The sequence below is a fragment of the Hylaeus anthracinus genome, unplaced genomic scaffold (assembly GCF_026225885.1).
Source record: "Hylaeus anthracinus isolate JK02 unplaced genomic scaffold, UHH_iyHylAnth1.0_haploid 1, whole genome shotgun sequence".
NCBI lineage: Eukaryota > Metazoa > Arthropoda > Insecta > Hymenoptera > Colletidae > Hylaeus > Hylaeus anthracinus.
Window position 1 is genome coordinate 1024995 of NW_026533255.1, and position 19664 is coordinate 1044658.

Sequence of the window (19664 nt, forward strand, 5' to 3'; positions counted from 1 at the left end):
GGGGGGTGTGGGGGACGTGAAACGTACTTAAAGACTAAAGAACGAACCACCCCTCGTTCGTTCCTCTCGATGAGCGGCAGTTCCACCTCTCCGTCTCACGCTTTCTCTCCCATTTAAAACTTACTCACGCAATTAAGGCACCCTCGTTACGCGCCTATCTCGTTTCTTTCTTTCTCCTCGAAGGATGTCGCGGGGCGTGCAGCCCAACCCTCTGTACGTTTGTTAGATGTTAGAGAGGACGGACAAAGTATTCCCAGCAAAAGTCGACACCAGCCACGAGAAAGAACACATCGTATCGTAGAACATGGACGTATAATATATACACGCACACCGGGTGTGCGTCTACCAGTTATTTTCTTTGCTTTCCGCATAGTTTGTCAGCATATAAGCGTCGTCTACGATGATTTGTTCCCCTCCGTGGCGGCCAACAGACGAAGCGCGTAAGATTCGATTACCCGCGTTGATCGTGGGTTAGTCGTGTTACAGACAGAGTGTTGTAAGCGTTAGTGCAGAGAATCGTAAAAGTGAAGAGAAGAGATGAAAACCGCAAGTGTTTTAGCCCCCCGATGCTGTACGCGCGTAGGATGAGAAGCAAGGAGAAAGAAAGAGTGACACGGACGAGATCGAGGGTGCTCGATTATCCGTAGATACTTACTGGCAACGCCGGAGGCATTCGGGTCCTTGTGGGTGTGCTTCATGTGCTCCATGAGAGCCTCACCGCCGAGGAAGAGTTTGTGGCAGACGGGACAGCTGGTTGCGTTCGGGCCGCCGATCAGGGCGGCGTGTTGCTGGAACACAACACGCTGTTGCAACTCCTTTTTTGCGGGGCCGGAAGAAGAGGAACCGGAAGCAGGCACACGCGGCGCACCGTAGAGAGCAGCCGACCCACAGAATACCACCACAGAGTGTCGCGAACCAGAAGCGCAGGACAGGCAGCGCACAGAACAGAACGATTGACCAGTGAGAGTTAGGGCACCGATTGCCGCCGCCACCACGGACTATTTTCATTTTGCAAAGGGAATTCGCCTCGAGTGTCTGGCAACAAGGAATTCACGGGGCTGGGAGAACCTTTCGTCTCTCAAAACGCGTCGACCGCCAGATTTCACATTTTTCGACATACAATATTACAATTTTCTCTTGAGATCAATCTACCTTTCCAAACTGCTCTCTCACTGACCAATTTCATACTCACATGAACTCCTCTGTCATTCACAGAGAGCTGCTGTTCGGTTAAATCAAGATTTTCATCTTGATTTATTGCGCATACGCGAACATTTAATCTTTTTTCCAAGAAATCGTCATCTTGGCAATCTTTTAAGCCCTTGAAAATTTTAGATAAATCCTGATCATTCTGGCGTTCAACGCGTTAATCGCGATTGGTTCCTCGGAGACATTGATGTTGAAGCTGAGGAGGAAGGATCTTTCATGTTATCGTGTGCGGGAGGCAAATGAGATATTTTCTTGTTTTAGGTTTCAGTTTCCTGTACGAATGGTTAGGTGTAAGCTGGAAGAGGTTCGAGGGGGGCAGGAAGGAGAAAGCGAAGTCCAGACAGACGAATGTTTAAAAGCGCGAGGTCTGCAGAGCGATCGGAGCCAACGATGGAAAGATAAGTTACATAAAACGATTGCATCTCGTTGATCTCCGATCGATCTGGAGCTCGCAGACTCGAACGGGAATGCGAAGCATAGATCACAAAACGGCTAGCTACTTAGACACAATTACGATATGGCCTCTGTTGCTTGTGCCGTGTTTCAAGTTTCAAGTATCGATCGAAAGCGTTTCCTGTTGACATTTCTCATTTCTGCGCGAGCACGAGTGGCAACAAAGGCCATTCTTTCAACAGGTACAAAAAATGAAGTGATATGAACGAAATACGACGTCCTCGTTGTAAAGTATCTGTCTCCGTCGTTCGGTAGTGGCCTCGCGTTAAGGAACAGTTTCGCGGTCGTATCGGTATACGGTTTCGATCTGCGATTTTTTTTTCTCGTTGTTCTCTCTCCCGGTTTTTCTCTCTCGCACACACGCGAAGGTCGGTTATATACGTACGTACACGAGGCGGCAGGGGAGACGCGGCGAGGAAAAACATGGTGGCCAACCTTGCTCGAAAGAGTGCTTAAAACGGCGCGAAAAAGAATACGAAGAGTGGAAAGGTAAGAAGAAGGAGGCGTACGAGGTGGGAGGAAGGAAAGGCTAAAATGAGACCGGACGACAATGACCCGAAAGTTTTTGGGGTCTCGCCTCGTTCCTTTCTTCCTGCCTTCCTCCTCCGCCCCAGCAACGACATCGATACAACGCATCCTTCTCCTTTTTCTTCCTCTTCTTTTCCGTTTTCAACGCGCCGTGTCGTCCTTCTCCATCACCCGCTCTCTTTCTCTCTCTCCCTCCCTTTCCCGACCTATCTCTACCGCAACAACTCCGTACCCTTCTTTCACCCCGGACCTGGGACAACTTCGCGGCTCCGAGGCGATCGACGCAACCAAGGAGACCCGAATATCGGACAGGACCAGTTTAAAATAAGACCAGACGTCGTCGACCTTACGTTTCGGCCAGCCAATTCCCTCTTCTTCTTTCTGTTTACTTCCTCCCTCCCTCCCTCCCTCTAGCCGCCGCTTCTTCCCCCTTTCGCGAACAATTTCGCGCGAGTATTTTTAGCGAGGACCTTCCTTTCCTTCGTTCGACGCTGGATCACGTACTTTTTAGCCTACGCGGACTAATTGCAAGCGGACGCGATGCTCTAACGGACCAAAAGTATCTTCAGAAATTATACGAATTGTTTGTAAATTTTATAACGGGTAATTTTCTCGAGAAGCTATCAATCAGACTGGAAAGTGTCGTTTAGAGATAAACGCGTTTAATATTTCAGTACCTCTCCATCTCTAGAAATCTCTTTCTAGAAAATTGACGCAACATTCTTGAAATGTGTATCTTTCGAGAAATGCATGTAAAAGTCGATTTAGAGAAATGTTTACAGAGCTACAGGGAAAAATGAAAAATACGTTTTTCGTGTTTCGTACGTGTTTGAAATAGTGTTGTTTCCCTTGCGTTGAAATTTGATAGTTTGCGGATCGAGCAATTGTTGACAAGTCCACGCGTCAATTCTCGTCGCGTTAGGATTCCTTTTACTTACACTCAATTTAATCGAAAAATAAGATTTCGAAATGATTTCTCTCAAATTAATTTATTCGATCCCAATGATTTTTTAATGGACAAATGTTTAAACATGTCTCTATGTCACAAAGAATTCTATATTTACTTTGCTTTTGTGATTAAAACGATAAGTGTATTATCACAAAAAGATTATAATATACACAAATAAAAATTTGACTATTATACTTCTAATTGTTTAGTAATTTAAGTTAACGTTATCTCAAAGTCTTATTTATTCTTCTCCCGTTTTATTTTTCTTCCCTCCCCTCCCCTCCCCTCCCCCGCATTTGTTTTGGTACAATATACCACATTTCTTCTTCAAAGGGTTATATAAAATGGCGGGAACGTTGTGTATTCATTGATAAGTAAATAAAGTACTCGAGATACCGTCGATATAAACAAGGAAAAAAGGGAAAACTACATTACGTACAATGCATTTTTCTGTACGGCTTCTGATTATAAATATCGCATATCTCGCGAACAGCAGTTGTTACGAAAATATTTAAAATACAAACAGTTATGTCGCGAACATCCAGCAAGTGCTATAGTTTGACAGACATAATGTTCTGTATAAACGTCGTTAGTTCTTTACAAACGAGGTTAGATTAATAACGACGCGACGTATAGCTATGCATCGGCTTCGTACCGCGATGTATACTTATTTTTATTTGCGTATATTATAATCTTTTTTTGTACAATTCTACCACAGTACAGAAAAATTATTATTAACAAGCTCGTTATTATCAGACGAAGTTTAATGACATTTCAAAGAACGTAACTATTTTTTATTTTTGAGGAATTATAACATTGGTGGCAATTCTAATGTAACTAATATTTGACTTCTAAATGTTTTTAGGACAATTACCACCCACGATATCGCGATAAGTAAATATTATCTGGAATCGTAGAGCATAGCGTTTGAGTATCTCTATTTTTCTTGTAGTACAATTTTCTTTAAAAAAATTAAATGTATATGAAATAATTAGTGTTTTATTTTTTAAATAAATTCAAGGTGTAAGGAAAATGAATTCTAACACAAAATGATGAGTAATTCCTTGATACATAGGAAGATTTGCGACGAATAAGAATGTTTCTTGCAAGTAAGACATTTGTTCGAAACAAATTTTTATGACAAGATAGCGTAAATTTTAAATAATTTTACAGAAATTAAATGGAGTAATGTATTACGACGATGTCTAAAGGGATTAAGAGGAAGGTTTTTTACTATGATTAAGTAGATAAATATTGAACATGTATTTTAGAGCTCTATATTTGTGTTCAGGGGATAAAAGCAACGTCTGAAGGTGTGAATGAAATATCTTTTCTTCAAATTTGATATGTATACTGCCGCTCAAACGTATGTGAACACTTCCTCAATTGGAATAAGTATTTAAATAAAATTACGAATCTATTAACGAATATCACTTAAGTTTCTATATTTAGTTTGTATTGTATTAATTCAATTTTCTTTTCATTAATGTATCCACCACGTGCTCTTAATATTTCTGTTAGCAATCTTGATACATAAGAGATATTAATCTAGCTAACTAGTAATTTCTTCATTGTATTCGAAGTAATATTACTCCTTCTACTTTTTTAATATCTCATCACAAATGTTTTCCAAATATTTCTGAATAATCACATAGTTTCTCTACGAGACTTAAAATCCCACTCAAGATTTTAATATTATTAAATGTTAACAAATACACATTCGAAACAGAATATGGTAACAAATAATTTTCTAGCAATAATTCACGGTGTAACTATTCATTGAATGTGGAAAGTGTTCACACATTTATGAACGGGGGTGTACCTCACTTTTTTCTGAAATAACACTGATCATCCAACACTCATACTGACCTATATATTAGGTTGTCCCAAAAGTTTCTTCCATTTCATTAATAAGTAATACATACGCAATATTTTATGTCTAATTTTACATTATTGAACTGCGTACGATTCATTTTGCTCCATTACTGTTACAACATTAGCGTCTAAGAAATTAGGTTGTGTATTTACATAAACACTGCCACGAAAAATAGCGAGTGCAAGTCACGGAAGAAACTTTTGAGACAACCTAATAAAAAGACAAATATACATCCAAATTTATTTTTGTGAAAGCCTCCCAATTAATTTTAGTAAATCGACTTCGTTTATTACGGCATCACTTCAGTAATAGAGACTTGACAAGAAATCTCTGTAAACCTAGCGTCAATATACACCAATTTAGAAAATCCTGTTGCAAGTTGAAGACTACTTGTAAATGAACCGGTAGTTAAATCGTCAAAATCCGTGCGTGACAGTTGCCGTGACCTTCTCGTGAAATGATCACAATTTTTGTCTGAGTCTCCTAATTAATTTTATAGTAAATCAACTTGAATTACCAAAACTTTACTTCAGTAATAGAAATCTATCGAGAAATCTCTGTAAACCTAATATACACCAATCTAGAAAACCTTCTTGCAAATAGTGCACAAATTGCTAATAAATAAACGGTAAATATATAAAATCGGTGACAGTTGACGTGACTTCCTCATGAAATGCTCGCGCGGGACCATCGAGGTCGTCGGTTTCCGCAGTTTCTTTTATTCGTCGTCGTATATTTCACGGCCTCAAGGCTCCGTTTCTTTTCTCGCCTCGCTCTTGTTGTTCCTGTTGGACGCGCGAACTTCCTTGACCCGGAACAACGTGTGCGCAGCCCGGCGGATGATGTCAGGGCTCGAAAGAAGAGAAAAAAAAGGAGGGAAAAGTAGCCTGGGCTGCGAAAAAGTTGGCGTCAACGAACCGCGGTGTTTAGAGAGGGTCCTTGCCCTCCTCCGAGTTCTTGCTCGTTCTTTTTCTTCAGCACGATACGCGTTTGAACGCCCACGCTCGTCCTTCCTTCTTCTTGCTGGAGGATAGACTCGATTCTTTTGGTCAGGGCGTCTTTCTTTCTCCCCGGACCTGGGGCAAGCCTAGAGCTGCTCGAGCCGCGAAGAAGATGCTGGCCGTCGATGTCGTCGTCTGCTCGCTGCATGCAAGTTATTCTCGGAGGGAGGCTGCGGTCCGTAGGTTCGACGCCCCGACCTGGCCCAACTGGAAAAAACCGGTTTCTTCGGTTGCGCTCTTCCTTTTTTGCCTGCATCCTCGCTTTTTGCACCGCGAATACCTCGGCTCTCCCCTGCTCTCCATCTTTCTCTTCTTCTCCTGCTACGTTCCTTCTATTTACCTCTCCTTCGCCGTTCTTCTCTCTCTCTGTTCCTTTATCTCTCGCGTGCACGCTCTCCGCGTGATCTCGAGAGAGCGTAGCGTGGGCGAATCCCCGAGGGACTTTATGATTCGCCGTGACCAGATTCATCTCTGCTCGACTATGCGCCAGACGCTGCCCTGGCTCCGCGCCTCTATTCCCAATTTCTCTCTTCGCTTCCTGGTCCCTCGGTCCCTTCTCGACGTGCGTCCTCAGTCGTTTACCAATCGTTTTCATATTTTTGTTCGCCTTCTTCAGCAATGCTTGCAAATAGAACGCTTCGAGGATTTCGTTGCTCTCACTTCTCAAGCCTCGTGATGTATGTATGCATTAACATTTGCTCAGGAGTTGGCGAGGGTACGACAAACTAGAGGAGACTGAAGGAACAGAGGATTGCTCCGCTTAAACCTCTTGGGGGTCTCCCTTTTTTTCGAGTAGTCGTATTTTTCCTGACAATACTCATGTTCCACTCGTTTCTGTGGAGACAATCTTCTTTTCTTATGATTGTTTGGCATCGAATCGAACTTTCCAGAGCCTCCTTCCACGGAAGAATCGGAGCTTCCGTTGTACCATGATCGTTTTCCCCGATGCAGAGGCCTATTTGCATCGCGTATCGATTTTTCGCCAGTTGCGATCGCTAGTTATCCGTTTGAGGCTCCTCCAAGTATCTAAAGTAGGCCCGGACCAGGGAGTGGCGTAAAAAGGAAGTGGGTGTGAGCAGACGCGTAGCGATGCGTGACGCTAGGCTCGATGGAGCCATTTTGTGTTCGCAGAAAAGGGACTATCTTTGATTGACTCGAAGGAATTCACATGAACGTAATTGCATTCTCGGCTTGGGGGATTGCCTCCAGCTAAAACGTGCATTTTTGCAGCGAGGGGGAACGTCTTAGACAGAAAGTAAACAAGCTGTCCAAGTTGTTTGGCGATACGAGCAATCCTTTGGCCGACAGTGGTAACTTTCGCGAACATTGCGAAAAACTAACTATTTGTCACTGTTTTATAGCAAATGTTTTCATTTAATATGATTTTTAAACTTTTATACTTGTTGCTTTTTACTTAATTTCGTATATTAAGATTGAAGTCTTTTACTGGAGAATGGTTATAAGAAATGAATGATATTCATAGTCCACCGCTTTTAAATGCATTAAGAACAAGAAAACTATTTTTTTTTATTTTTCAGGTGCCCAACTTGACTGTCCATAGACTGTCAGAAATAAGTGACTCCGAAGAGGTCTTCATCAACATTGAAATGGCCTTCGTTGTAAGATACATTCGAGATTACTCGTATTGCCGAACAAATTTCGATAACTTCTCCACTTTTACTCGTTCTTACTTTGAATAACCAAGTCCCAAGTGTACACTATGACTCGTTGGAATAAAATTGAACACTATCGATGGACTACAGAGAATGTCCACATTTTGCTCAGAATTATAGTGGTCTTGACGAATGAAAAGTGGATACTATTGAATAGAAGTTTAAGAATAGAAGACAAATAAGTGTTCCAATTAAATAAATTAATGTTGTAATTTTAATTTTGTCAGATATGTGTGAAAACTTGCTCGCGTGCCACCAGCTGAAAACGAGGAATGTCTTGATCATGAGTGTTAGGTATGCCCATTAGAAATCAGATGGGTTTCGAGTAATGTTAAGGGTCCATTTCGTTCTTTTTCTGTATGCATTCCATACCAGTCACCTTTATTAGAAATTTAATAATAAACACTAATCAATTTTATTCTGATAATGATCAATTTAATGTTGATAAATGTCAGTAGTATAATTGAAACAATTGTATTATATATTCAAACGATTCAACCTTGGATATGACCTTCTTTAGTAACAATATTTATCTAAAAAATAGCAAATAAGGGGTGGTGCAAGAAAAATCAGTTATTCAAAAAGATGAATTAGAGTAGAGAGTTCATCTCTCTTCTCTTCAAACTCGTCTTGTTCATTATTAAGATGTATTTCTTACTTTTTCGAACAAAAGTTTATTATCCATCATCTACTTTCTAATTTTTCTAACGATAAATAAATGTAAGTATCGTACATGGATAATTCGTATCTCTTAAGCAACCCATCCTTCTTGCATTACGCCTTTTTGAAATACTTTCTGAATCAACATTTTTATCATTTATCACATTATGATTGGCAAAATCATAAAATGAAAATGTATTTGGACATTTCTCGTTTCTCCTCAATAGTCTTCACTAACATGCAAAAACTTTGAAAACTGAGACTTCTTCATCCAAATTAAGGGTGACACGTTTAATCTGGTTATAATTGTTTGAATTATACTTCTATCGACCATTATCAGTATCCGACATATATAAAAATATAACCAGCAAGTTTTGTATGAATAATTATGCAAATATTCTTGCACATTCTTTCTTATCTCTTTACAGTCTTCAAGTATATTCAAAAACTTTAAAAAATCGTGTCCTCTGCATCCAAATTAGGGTGGAAACGCTTAAATATACTGCAACTGTTTAGAGTATGCTTACAAGGACAATAAGTCATGGAATCTTTGTGTATTAATAACTTTTAAAATACTTTGGACATTCCTTGTTTCCTTTGAATAGCTTTTAACCATAGCCATGTACTCTTCGACTCTGTTCATGAACTTTAAGACCATGACTTCTGCACCTCGCGTCCCTCGATGTTTGTCAAATTTACGCGTTTGTTCGCGTCGATCTCTCCTTTTACAATGAAAAGTCGTTTGTTCCCACCTCCGAAGTGTTAATAAAAGCTTGGCAAAAATTGCCTTGGACAGTCACTTTTCTCCGGAGCAAAAGAGATAAAGACCGAAGGTCGTTCTCGTGGCGAGCAATTCTTTTCGCGTTATTCCTCTCTTTTTTCAATCCCGCCCGCCGCGCCGTCTCCTTTCCTTGGCTCTTTTAGCCGCAACGAGGCCGCGAGCCTCGCCGGCAGACAACCTTCGTTGCAACAAACGAAGTCTGTGAAAGATATTCGTCTTTTGCTCTTTTATCCTCGTGCTCGGTGTTCCTTGGCCAGCATCGCTCTCTCGCGAAGGGCTCTCTCTCTTCTTCGTTTCTCAGTCGCGAAAAAATATCTTGAAAACGTTTCTTTTCTTAAATATACCGACTTTTTCTTCTTCTTCAAAGGAAGTCCTCGACTACCGAGAATATCCTAATTTCAGTGTTTGTCCCAGGTTTCGACATTTCGAATCATTACGATTTGAATTTTTACTATCGATCGACGGAAGAGGCTCGACGAAACGTAATTCCGACATTCTCCACATTTTTAAGAGTGTAAGTTTGTTTTATGTTACAATATTCGTATACTGCCCGCTTCGAAGTGATGGGGAACTGTTGACTGGTGCCAGAAGATGGGCAGAATTAAATACGTAAACACGCGATAATTTCGAATAACGAATAAAGACACGTAGAATTAAAGTGATTGAATTACAAAATTAAAATCATTTTGAATGAAATATAACTTCTGGTAGCGAGAACAATACGAGAAAACTGCTTATTTCACATGTGAAACAAACCGTTTTTTCTTATCGATCCTGCTATCAAAGAATTAAACATTATTCAAACAAGTTTCGATTTATCTAATCTAATATTTATCTAAGAATAGGGCAAAATTTTTGTATTCGAGAAGGAAGAATGAAATATTTCCTAGTGAGCAATTAAATGTTTAGTTGTCACGAAAGAATCGTTACGCACCATTAATTTCAATACACCACCTGCAAGTTTTCCAAAGAAAGACAAACGTAATTAACATTAAACTTACCACGATCGTTTTCAGACTTTGTATTGTATCACAGTTCTTATATGCAATATATGAATTATATAGAATTGTTTCACGTAAGGTGAACTATCCTAATATTAACACCCTTCCAATTATTGACACCTGAATTAAAAAGTATTATTGTACATAATTTATTATTACCTTATGGACTTTATGTAAAAAAATAAATTCCTCTGTTTTACTGGAATGTGGTGTAGTGACAATAATGTAGTACAGATGTGTCAATATGTAGCCTTGATGTTTTATAGTACAGTAAATTAGTTACTTTTACTATTTAGTCTTTTTATACAGGGTGGACGATTTATCCGATTGCTGTTGTCTTACAGAAAAAAAGCAACATTCGAACAATCGAATTTAAACAAAATATTACTTTATAGAGAATGACAAAACGACACTTCTTCATATTTATAGTTTATTCATACGACGTTTAGTTTCCGAGATAAAAATTGAGAAATTAGAAAACCTTTCTCCTAAAAATCAATTTGTACAATGAACTTTTAACTTTTCAATTTTTATTTCCGGAATTAAGCGTTCTATGAATAAACAGTAAATCTAAAAAAGTTTCGTTTTGTCATTCACTATAAGGGGATGCTTTTTTTAAATTCGATTGTTCGATTGTTGGTTCCTTTTTTTTTTCTTTAAGACAACAGCAAGAAGATCAGACCATTATGAAATCTCAGGAGAATTATCTTTTGTTTCTAATTCATACTTTTGAAACTAAACGTCTTATGAATAAACCATAAATATAAAAAAGTATTGTTTCATCATTCTCTATAAGCTGATACAACGAATACAAACATTTCTCTTAGTCCACTTCTCGAGAGCGTATATATACGTCCTTCACAGTCAAAGGGTAACTATCAATTGGTTTGAGAACCTTGTCAACAGTCAATTGAAAGTTTCGAAAAGGTTTGGAAATATGAATTCATCGCAAAATAGCTTTCTACTTCCATCCCTCTTCGAAAAAATTACAAATATGGTGGTGTATTAAAATTAATGGTAGTGTATAATGGTTTCAGTTATCGTGTATTATTCAAATAAAAGTTTGCCCATCTCATGCTATAGTTTGAACGAGGGAATAATTCAGGACGGGGACGCGGCGCGATTTCTTTCATTGGAACGAGCCCTGTTTGATTTCTCGCGCCACTCTCCTCTCGTGCTCTACCTACCGTGTATTATTTCGGCTCAGTGGCGTTTTTTCGCGTATCACGCGCCTGTAATCCTCGCGTAATGCGTGTCCAATCATCCCTCCACGGAGAAACGAGGAAAGGTGAGCAGGGTGAAAGGCAATGGCGCACCCAGGGGGGCTCGAGGGAGCAATTGCACCCTCCTCTGCTACTAATATCCAGTCTTTATCCGGTGACATTTTTCTATATTCGAATGTAAAAGTAAAAACTAATGAAATAATACCTCGACGGTGGAAGTTTTAATCTTCCAGGATTAGCCTTCATGGTATTTAGTAATGTAATAATCTCTGTTTGACAGCTAGATCCTCGGATAATACATTGTATACAGTTCTGACAAAATATAGTTGTATACTATTATAGTTATATACTATATATAAAATATAGCCACGATATGGACCGATTTTGCTATAGATCTAATGATGGTCACCCTGTCCCACTCTTTTAATTTTGTCAATGTACTCTCCCTATTTGTAAAAGTTTTAACATTTTAATTAAAATTTATCTCTACAGCTTTAAATTGATTTGAAATAAAAATGAGTCTCTACCTTCTCCGTTAACGTTTCGCGAAGTGTCTGAAATTACTTTTGCTCGTGCATCACTGGTTAGTTTCAGTTGCACCCCACCAGTTAAATTTCTGGGCGCGCCACTGTTAAACGCCAAAAAAATAGTAACTTTTCGAGAAAAGGGTTGAGGGCACGGTTCTCCCGGGTGTTGTGCCAATAGCAGTTCGTTCGGTTAGGAGAGCAGAAAAAAACGAGGGTCCGCCGCGTACAATCGGCAGAAATCTTCCACCCTTCGCGGGAATGATTTCATTAAGTCTCGGCTAGCGATCGAGAGTGTGTGTAGTGGAGAAAGAGGGAGAGTGGAAAAAAGGGGGCCCGCAGAGGCGGAGTTTGTGCAAAAAATTAATATCACAGGGGGACACGACTCGAAAAAAATGTCGGAACAGAGAGACAGACAGAGAGAGGGGGAGAGAGAGAGAGAGAGAGAGAGAGAGAGAGAGAGAGAGAGAAAATGGATGCGTTGGACATTTACGGACCGTGATTTTCGCAAACGTAGTAGAATAGAAGTGTACACACTGGTTGAAATTTATTAATCTGATCAAATTTAATTACGAGTACGTTGACACGTGGAATACTTCGCGGATACTTGTGAAATAAATTAGAAGACGTTTACTTTTCGTAGCGAATCGAGCAAATATAATTTCATTTGGCTAGAGAGATGTAAATAAATAGATAAATAAGCCAAGGTTATCCAGAGATTAATGCTGAATATATTTTACTGTATAAAATGAAAATCGAAGTAAACTAGTAATGCATACAATTAACATTGGTATAAAAGTATTCGCGTTTTTAAATTTGTTCTTGTTGTATAAGCAATTACGTGTCATTAATTTAACGATAACCTTGGTGCAGATCTAAAATGTTTACATACGCATACGTTTATAGACGAATGAGATTAAGATTGCTTGAATTGCGGAGAAAAGTCTTCTAATTGCGAATTATTATTTATAATTATCATGGCTACCTCACACCGCGAAATTCGATCCCACAGTGCGTGATTTTTTATAGACTAGAAATGATAAAGAACGAATCGAGAAATAGAGAAAAATTGTACAGTTTATTTTCGATTATTTTTGCGTTAAACAAATATTAATTCAAATTTGTTGCTCCGATAATCGACAAATTCGCATCTGTTTGTTTGGACAGATAAACTCTTAACCAGCAAATGTATTAAATCTTTACAGAATGATAAATGTTTAGTCGATCAAAGCAGTTTATTTTCGTCTTAACCTCAACTGTATCGCGTGTTTACAGAAAAGGGAACGGTACGATGTACAAGACAAATTAGTTTCTTTGTTTTTCAATTCTTTGGGATGTTGGACTGTTTTTCTCCTACCATTGACTTCATTTTTGTGTAGGATCACTATTTTAATTCAATAAGCGAAATCATTAATTTGTTTAATTCAATTTTGATTCAATAAGTCAATTCAAAAATTTGTTTAATTCTATTTTAATTCAATAAGTCAATTCAAAAATTTATTTAATTCAATTTTAATTCAATATTTAATACATGTAACTAATTGCGCACTGTGTGGTTAAAAATAATATAAAAACTAAACGTAGGGGTTAATCCTTGCTCTTCGAGAAGTACTAGGAGCAAAAGCAATACTACACAATAAACACATCCTCTTCTTCTTCTTGCCAACCTTTTAATTATTACATGATCGAAACGCTAGATGATAAGTATAATTGAATTTTAAGGATTAATTCAGACTTACTCTTTAAACGTGTTTGTGACCCTTCAAGCTTATAAAAGGATTAAGACATTATTCATCAAATACAAACAACATTTAATCGAGGTAAAATTTGGAAACGACAATTTAAGTTTCTTTTTAGATTTAATTTTTTGAAATGGATCGCTGTATTTTTAGAATAAGTATAAACCTATAAATAACAGCTACAGTATGAATTACTTTGCGATATTTAAAGTTTAAAGTAGGTTATCAACCCAAGGATGAAGTAAACTATTAAATAGGAATCGTTGAGTTTCGAGATTGAACTTCGATACATCTCATCTAGATATATATACTATAGAATAAAACTAATAGGTTCGCGACGTTTTGACTTCACAATAGATTATCAATTAATTAAATGTAAATACATTACTCGCTAGAGTACTCGTCCATTTCGTTGTATGTTTTACGTATTTAAATTACTTCAAATTATTTTGAAATTCGTCAATTCGAACATACTATAATACACTCTTCTTAGTGTAATTTAAATCACTTCAAAATGTAATTTTGGAGAAGCAGAATTGTTATTGGTAAATAAATGATCACTTGTAATCTTTTGTGATAAAGGGCAGTTTCTCAACTATTAGAGGGACCGGAAAGCGATATCGTTTCTTTAATTCAATTCGATATATTAAATTCAAGTTTTTTAAAGTTTTTATTCTTAATCAATTACGTAATCGCCCTCGTCATCAACAACCTTTTGCAATCTAGTGTTTAAACAAGTATTGACATTAGAAACTATATTACTTTCCGTTCCCTCTAATATATCGATTACTAATTCCCGTTACCATAGAATAAAATTCATAATGATACAATGTAATAGATAGGAATTATACAAAACAGATATTAACTGTTTTATTAATTAATTTGTAGCGAATTTCCATGTATAGAAATACTCGTTTAAATACACGGCGTGCAATGTCTCGTTAATTACTAGTTCTCTTTGGCATAGAATAAAATTCATAACGATACAATGAAACATACAGTAATTACACAAAATATAATATCGATTTGCAGCGCATTTCCATGACTACATCATGTGTAAAGTCTTGTCAATATTAAAATTAACTACAACTTGTTATTCCAACATAAAAATCATGAAACGTATGGGTCGAATACTTTTGCGAGTAACTGTATCGGAATGACATGACAGTGAGCGTGTTAAGTAACGTGCACACAAACGTATTAAAATGCAACGTAACATATTTCGGAAAGAGTAATCTGTTGGATTGATAACCTCTCGTAAAGTTGACGTGACGGCATCTAGCGTCTCGATAACAAGAGCCAGAGGAGGTCGAAGAAGAGGATGCGGTTGTTGTACTCCCCTGAAACGGCAAGAATAAACGTATACCGTGTGCAGACGGAAAAGAAGTTTCGGGAGAGCATATCGCGGATCGGTCCGATTCGCGGGCGTTCTGCTGTGAAAGGCCGTCCCAGTTTTCTATTTTAACGCGGCGAAAGAGACGAAGAGCGAAGTCCAAGTCCTTCTGGAGCCACGCCAGCCGACGATGTTTACCGACGAGGGAGGTTTTAGCGCGGAGACGTGTAACAGAGAACAGGGAGACAGGGAATCGTTTAATTAGGGAAGCGGTATCAAAAATCGCGTGCGCACGATGGGGTTCGACGCGGCTTTATCGAAGGACGACTCTTGAACCGTAGTTTGCGACGGCATAAAGCGCGCCGCGAACGCGAACGCGAACGAGAACGAGAACGCTACGCGTGCTTTCTGGAGCGATAAGATCGGAGAATCGTTACACCCGCGCGTAAATATCGAGGCTCTTAAGACCGACTTCGCCATCACGGAGGATATGGAGGGGTTGGGGCTAATTAATTAATTAACGAATGCCAGATACCAGACACGTGGAGCGCCTATTTCTAGTTCCCTTCGAATTTCATCCTGTATTATTCTGGTTCGGAAAAAAAGCCACGCGATCTATTCCCAATTAATGATAATCCTCATCGTGGAAAATATGAAGGGCTACAGTTTGCAAGCGAATTGAAATTACACCCGAAAGGAATTCCCATGGGCTCTCCCGTTATTGACCCGATCGTTTTACCTTTAATCGTTGCCATGGGGACTTGGAACACTGCGACAAAGAGAGACCAGCATGAAATGGAGATCAATTTGCATTAATTCGAGGCAGTTAAATATCGTTTAGAATCAGATGCAATACCCAACCAACGTCCCACGTTCGACACAAAGAATAATAAAAACAAGCGTTTCGTTTTCGCGACTCGACGGGTGCTTTACTCGCATCTCGCGAAATCTTTATGATCGCGGGTTTCAGGGTAATGGAAATGGTCAATTTTTTTGGGAGCCTCGCTGTTCGTGAGCAACTTTCACAGATCACGCGGCCACGAGTTTTAACCAGAGAGATATTGTAGATAGAGCAAGGGAGACAATCAGACAGCGGCCTAAATGTGGAAATGTCCCACTGTTGGAAAGAGAAAAAACACCGCGATACTCTATCTATCTCTGAGCTTCCATTAATGTGAAATATATATGTAATTATTAAACTGCGGATCTTTATGCAAAATAAAATCTTCGCGAACGTGCCTACAAAAATTGAACCTAAATAAGAATTTATTTTATTTTGCAAATATTATAACACGAACATTACTTTCAATCTTTTTTATACTCTTGCATATTGTGTGCATTTTGTAGGTTCTTGCACATTCAAATTTCCTATAAATGCATAAAGATCCCCAGTCTAGTAATTATTAAAAGCGTAAATGATGATCGTTTATTATTAACCCCTTGCACTAGGTTGAAACTCGGTAAAAGCCGTGTCAAACACGAGCGCCCGAATGGTCGCATCAAATTTAATAACGAGCCTGACTCGTGAAAATACTGCAAGGGTTTAAGAGAAAAAAGGTTATGGAAATGCGTTTGTAGACAGAGACAGGTAGGGCACCGTGGTTCTCTTTTTCTTTTTAGCTCCAGTACTTGCTCCTCTACTTTATTTTAACCAGACCTGGACGAAATTTTCATCTAATTCATCAATTTCGAATAAACAACTTTAAGTCGTTGGCTAACAAAAATTACGATCTGAAGTGTATAATAAAATGATAAATCATAAATACATTATTTTAAAGTTAATTTTTGAAGTTAGGAAAATGTGTTTGGATCTTGAATCAATAAATTATCATTCCACAGACACTTCTTATTAAATTGTATATGTTAATTAAAGAGAAATGAAATTATAATGTCTATAAGAAACAACAAATATATATGAAAATATATAAGAACAAATTAAAAAAATGAGTTTTATATATATTGCACGTGACATTCACAAGAAAAACGAAAGAGGAACAGAAAGTATTACATATTCTTTAAACAAGTGGCAGTCTAGCATGCCACTAATCTGTAATATAGTAAGGCGCGTAATTCAATACATTATATTGTATACTAGCTGTGCCTATAATAAATACTATTTATTTTATGACGTTCGCGTTTGACTGACTGTTCTGGCTTTTGTTTTGTTTTCCGTAACTCGGATATTTCAATCGATATTTCTCATTGTGAGTGTAACGATGCCACAACTTTTAGGATTTCAAATTAAAAACGTATTTTTATCAAAATAAAACGGCATATGTTGCTCAGGAACAGTGTAGCTGTCTATTACTGACAACAATTTTTAAATCGTTTCAGTAGTTCCGAAGATTAGCTGGAACAAACTAGACAGACACTTCAATTTTATTTATATAGAAGAAAATAGAAGCAGATAGATGAAACTCAATTCGAATCATGGCATACAGTTCCTATTAGGTAGACTGGAAAGTAATGTCGTTTTTTTTACATTAAATTCGAACAAATTTTTAATAAATTTCTATTTTTAATCTATTACGTAATCGACTTTGTTATTAACAGCCTTTTTCCATTTAGTGTGCAAATTTTCAATGCCATATCGATAAAAATCAATGAGCTGATGAGTGATAAACAAGTATTTAAAATTGCACAAACGACATTACTTTCCAGTACACCTAATATTTCTTGATCTATTACTCAAGTGGAATTCCGCTCATTTATGATCTCCAGGAATCCGAATAGCGTAATAATTTTTACTATCATCCGATAGGGAAGTCGTTGAAAAGTATGTTTGCTTGCCACTCAATTAATATACAGCGTACGTACTCTGGTTATATGCGATCGTCTCGATATCATACGGTCGAGGACTTCTTAACGTTAATTAGATAAGTTGTAGTTGTAGGTTATATGAAATGAATTCAGTAATAGAGGAGATGAAACCGTCCATTTCCTGAATAGAAACGCTTCTTTTTCCTGTTAAATGGAATCAAACGGACCAACTCGGTTCTATATAACTGAAAACTGCTGCGTATTAATTAGGTGAATTGTAGTTTGAGATTATACGTAATTAGTTCGGCGCAAGACTGGTGGAAATGAAATCAATCGAACGTTTGCTTTCGTGTAACTCGAATGCGGAGTTTTATGCATTTATACGAAATTTGAATGTATAAGGAATTGCAAAATTCACACAGTATGTAATAACATAAAAAGTTACATTTCTGAAAGTGGAGTTTATATTACAATATTTTCAAAGTAAAATGAATTCCTAAGTTTTTATATTTGGTTAAAGTAATTCCATTTCATAAAGCAAAGGATATTTTATTTCGTGTAATCGATGACTACGATTCACCTAATTAATATTCATAAGCTTGTGTGTACACAAATTAAAACATGGCCATTCTGGAGTCTTGAATAAGTTACTTTTTATTTTACGTTTCGATTCTTTGTTTCGGAGTCATGTTCAGAAAGTTATAAATGTCACAACAAGATTTACTAAATAATTATGCAGACGAATGTAATTAAAAAACTATATTTAACAACAATGAATTCCATTTATACGTTAATTCAGTTCAAATTTTACGATAGAATTTAATAAAAAATCATACAAACAAATTTTTAAAAATTAATATCTGTAGAAATGTAAACGAATTGCACTAAATACGCCTTTCAAACACGAAACTATGGAAACAGAAAAATCCTATCACATATTAATTTAATCAATTTTTTGAAATATTGGAGATAAGTGTTAAAAGAAAAAAAATTGAAACGTAAAATAAACAATAGCTTGTTTTAGACAGCAAAATGATCACTGAATTAATTAACAAGAGTCCTCCGTTAGGTTCATTTCATGTAACCAGGGAAGCTAATGTTTTTATTCCACATTTCCCTTTATAATTCCATTTCATGAAATCGGAAAAAAATGATTTCATCTAGTCGGGAAGTGCTGTATTTCGTCATTATCTTGTTCGATATCGTCAACGAAATCTATGGGTGTGTACCTGGTAGGTACTAGAGAAAATTGAAAAACCATAAAATTGTAGCTACGCATTCGACAATAACTCGTTTAATGTTTGACAAACAAGACACGGGCAATGTATTTAACAATGTTCGAATGACGAGAATATCTCTGAGTCTCGATTGGTACGACGTTAAGTGGATCAACTTCAATTCGATAATTTCAGTAATTTATAGACCAAGATGATGTCCCAACTCGAAATTCAAAATCACCATTTTCACTTACATGATCGGTATAATATCCAGAAGCTCGTTTCACCTGATACGCCCCACGTGTATATAAACTTGGATCACGAGAACTTAATTGGAGGAAAATTTCTAATTTGATGGGTCCAAGGTACTATCTTCGTATATTGGTTCAGCCTTGTGTTACATTTTGCATTTTCGAATAACTTTGCGATTTAAACCTTTTAGTGATAGTGAAATATTAGTTGAAAAAGATCTATGTATATGTTTAGGTTATGCTTAGTCGGAAGTTCTTCAGACTCATATACCTGAAAATTATGATTTTCTGTTGCATTCTATGGTCAAACAGTACGTCTAGTTTTACAAATTTAAATGTGGATATTCTGTAGCAATTGTAATAAATTAGCTACTGTTTATTATTGGAAAAATACGCTAAGAACTTATAGATTAATGACACTAACTAGTGTAGCAATAATTTTATGGTTTCTGTTTGGTTTCAATGAATATTAACGCACATGGATTA

General features: G+C 37.4%; 1 protein-coding gene across 1 annotated transcript in view; it reads right to left on the bottom strand.

Moving 5' to 3' along the window:
• The window catches only part of LOC128896480 (zinc finger protein 853-like), a 168641-nt gene that overhangs the window by 12800 nt on the left and 136177 nt on the right, over positions 1-19664 (bottom strand). The window contains exons 5-6 of the mRNA XM_054159851.1: positions 15690-15719; positions 656-815 (exon numbers count right to left, since the gene is read on the bottom strand). Of these exons, the coding sequence (XP_054015826.1) occupies positions 656-815; positions 15690-15719 (190 nt within the window). The remainder of the gene's footprint in view (positions 1-655; positions 816-15689; positions 15720-19664) is intronic.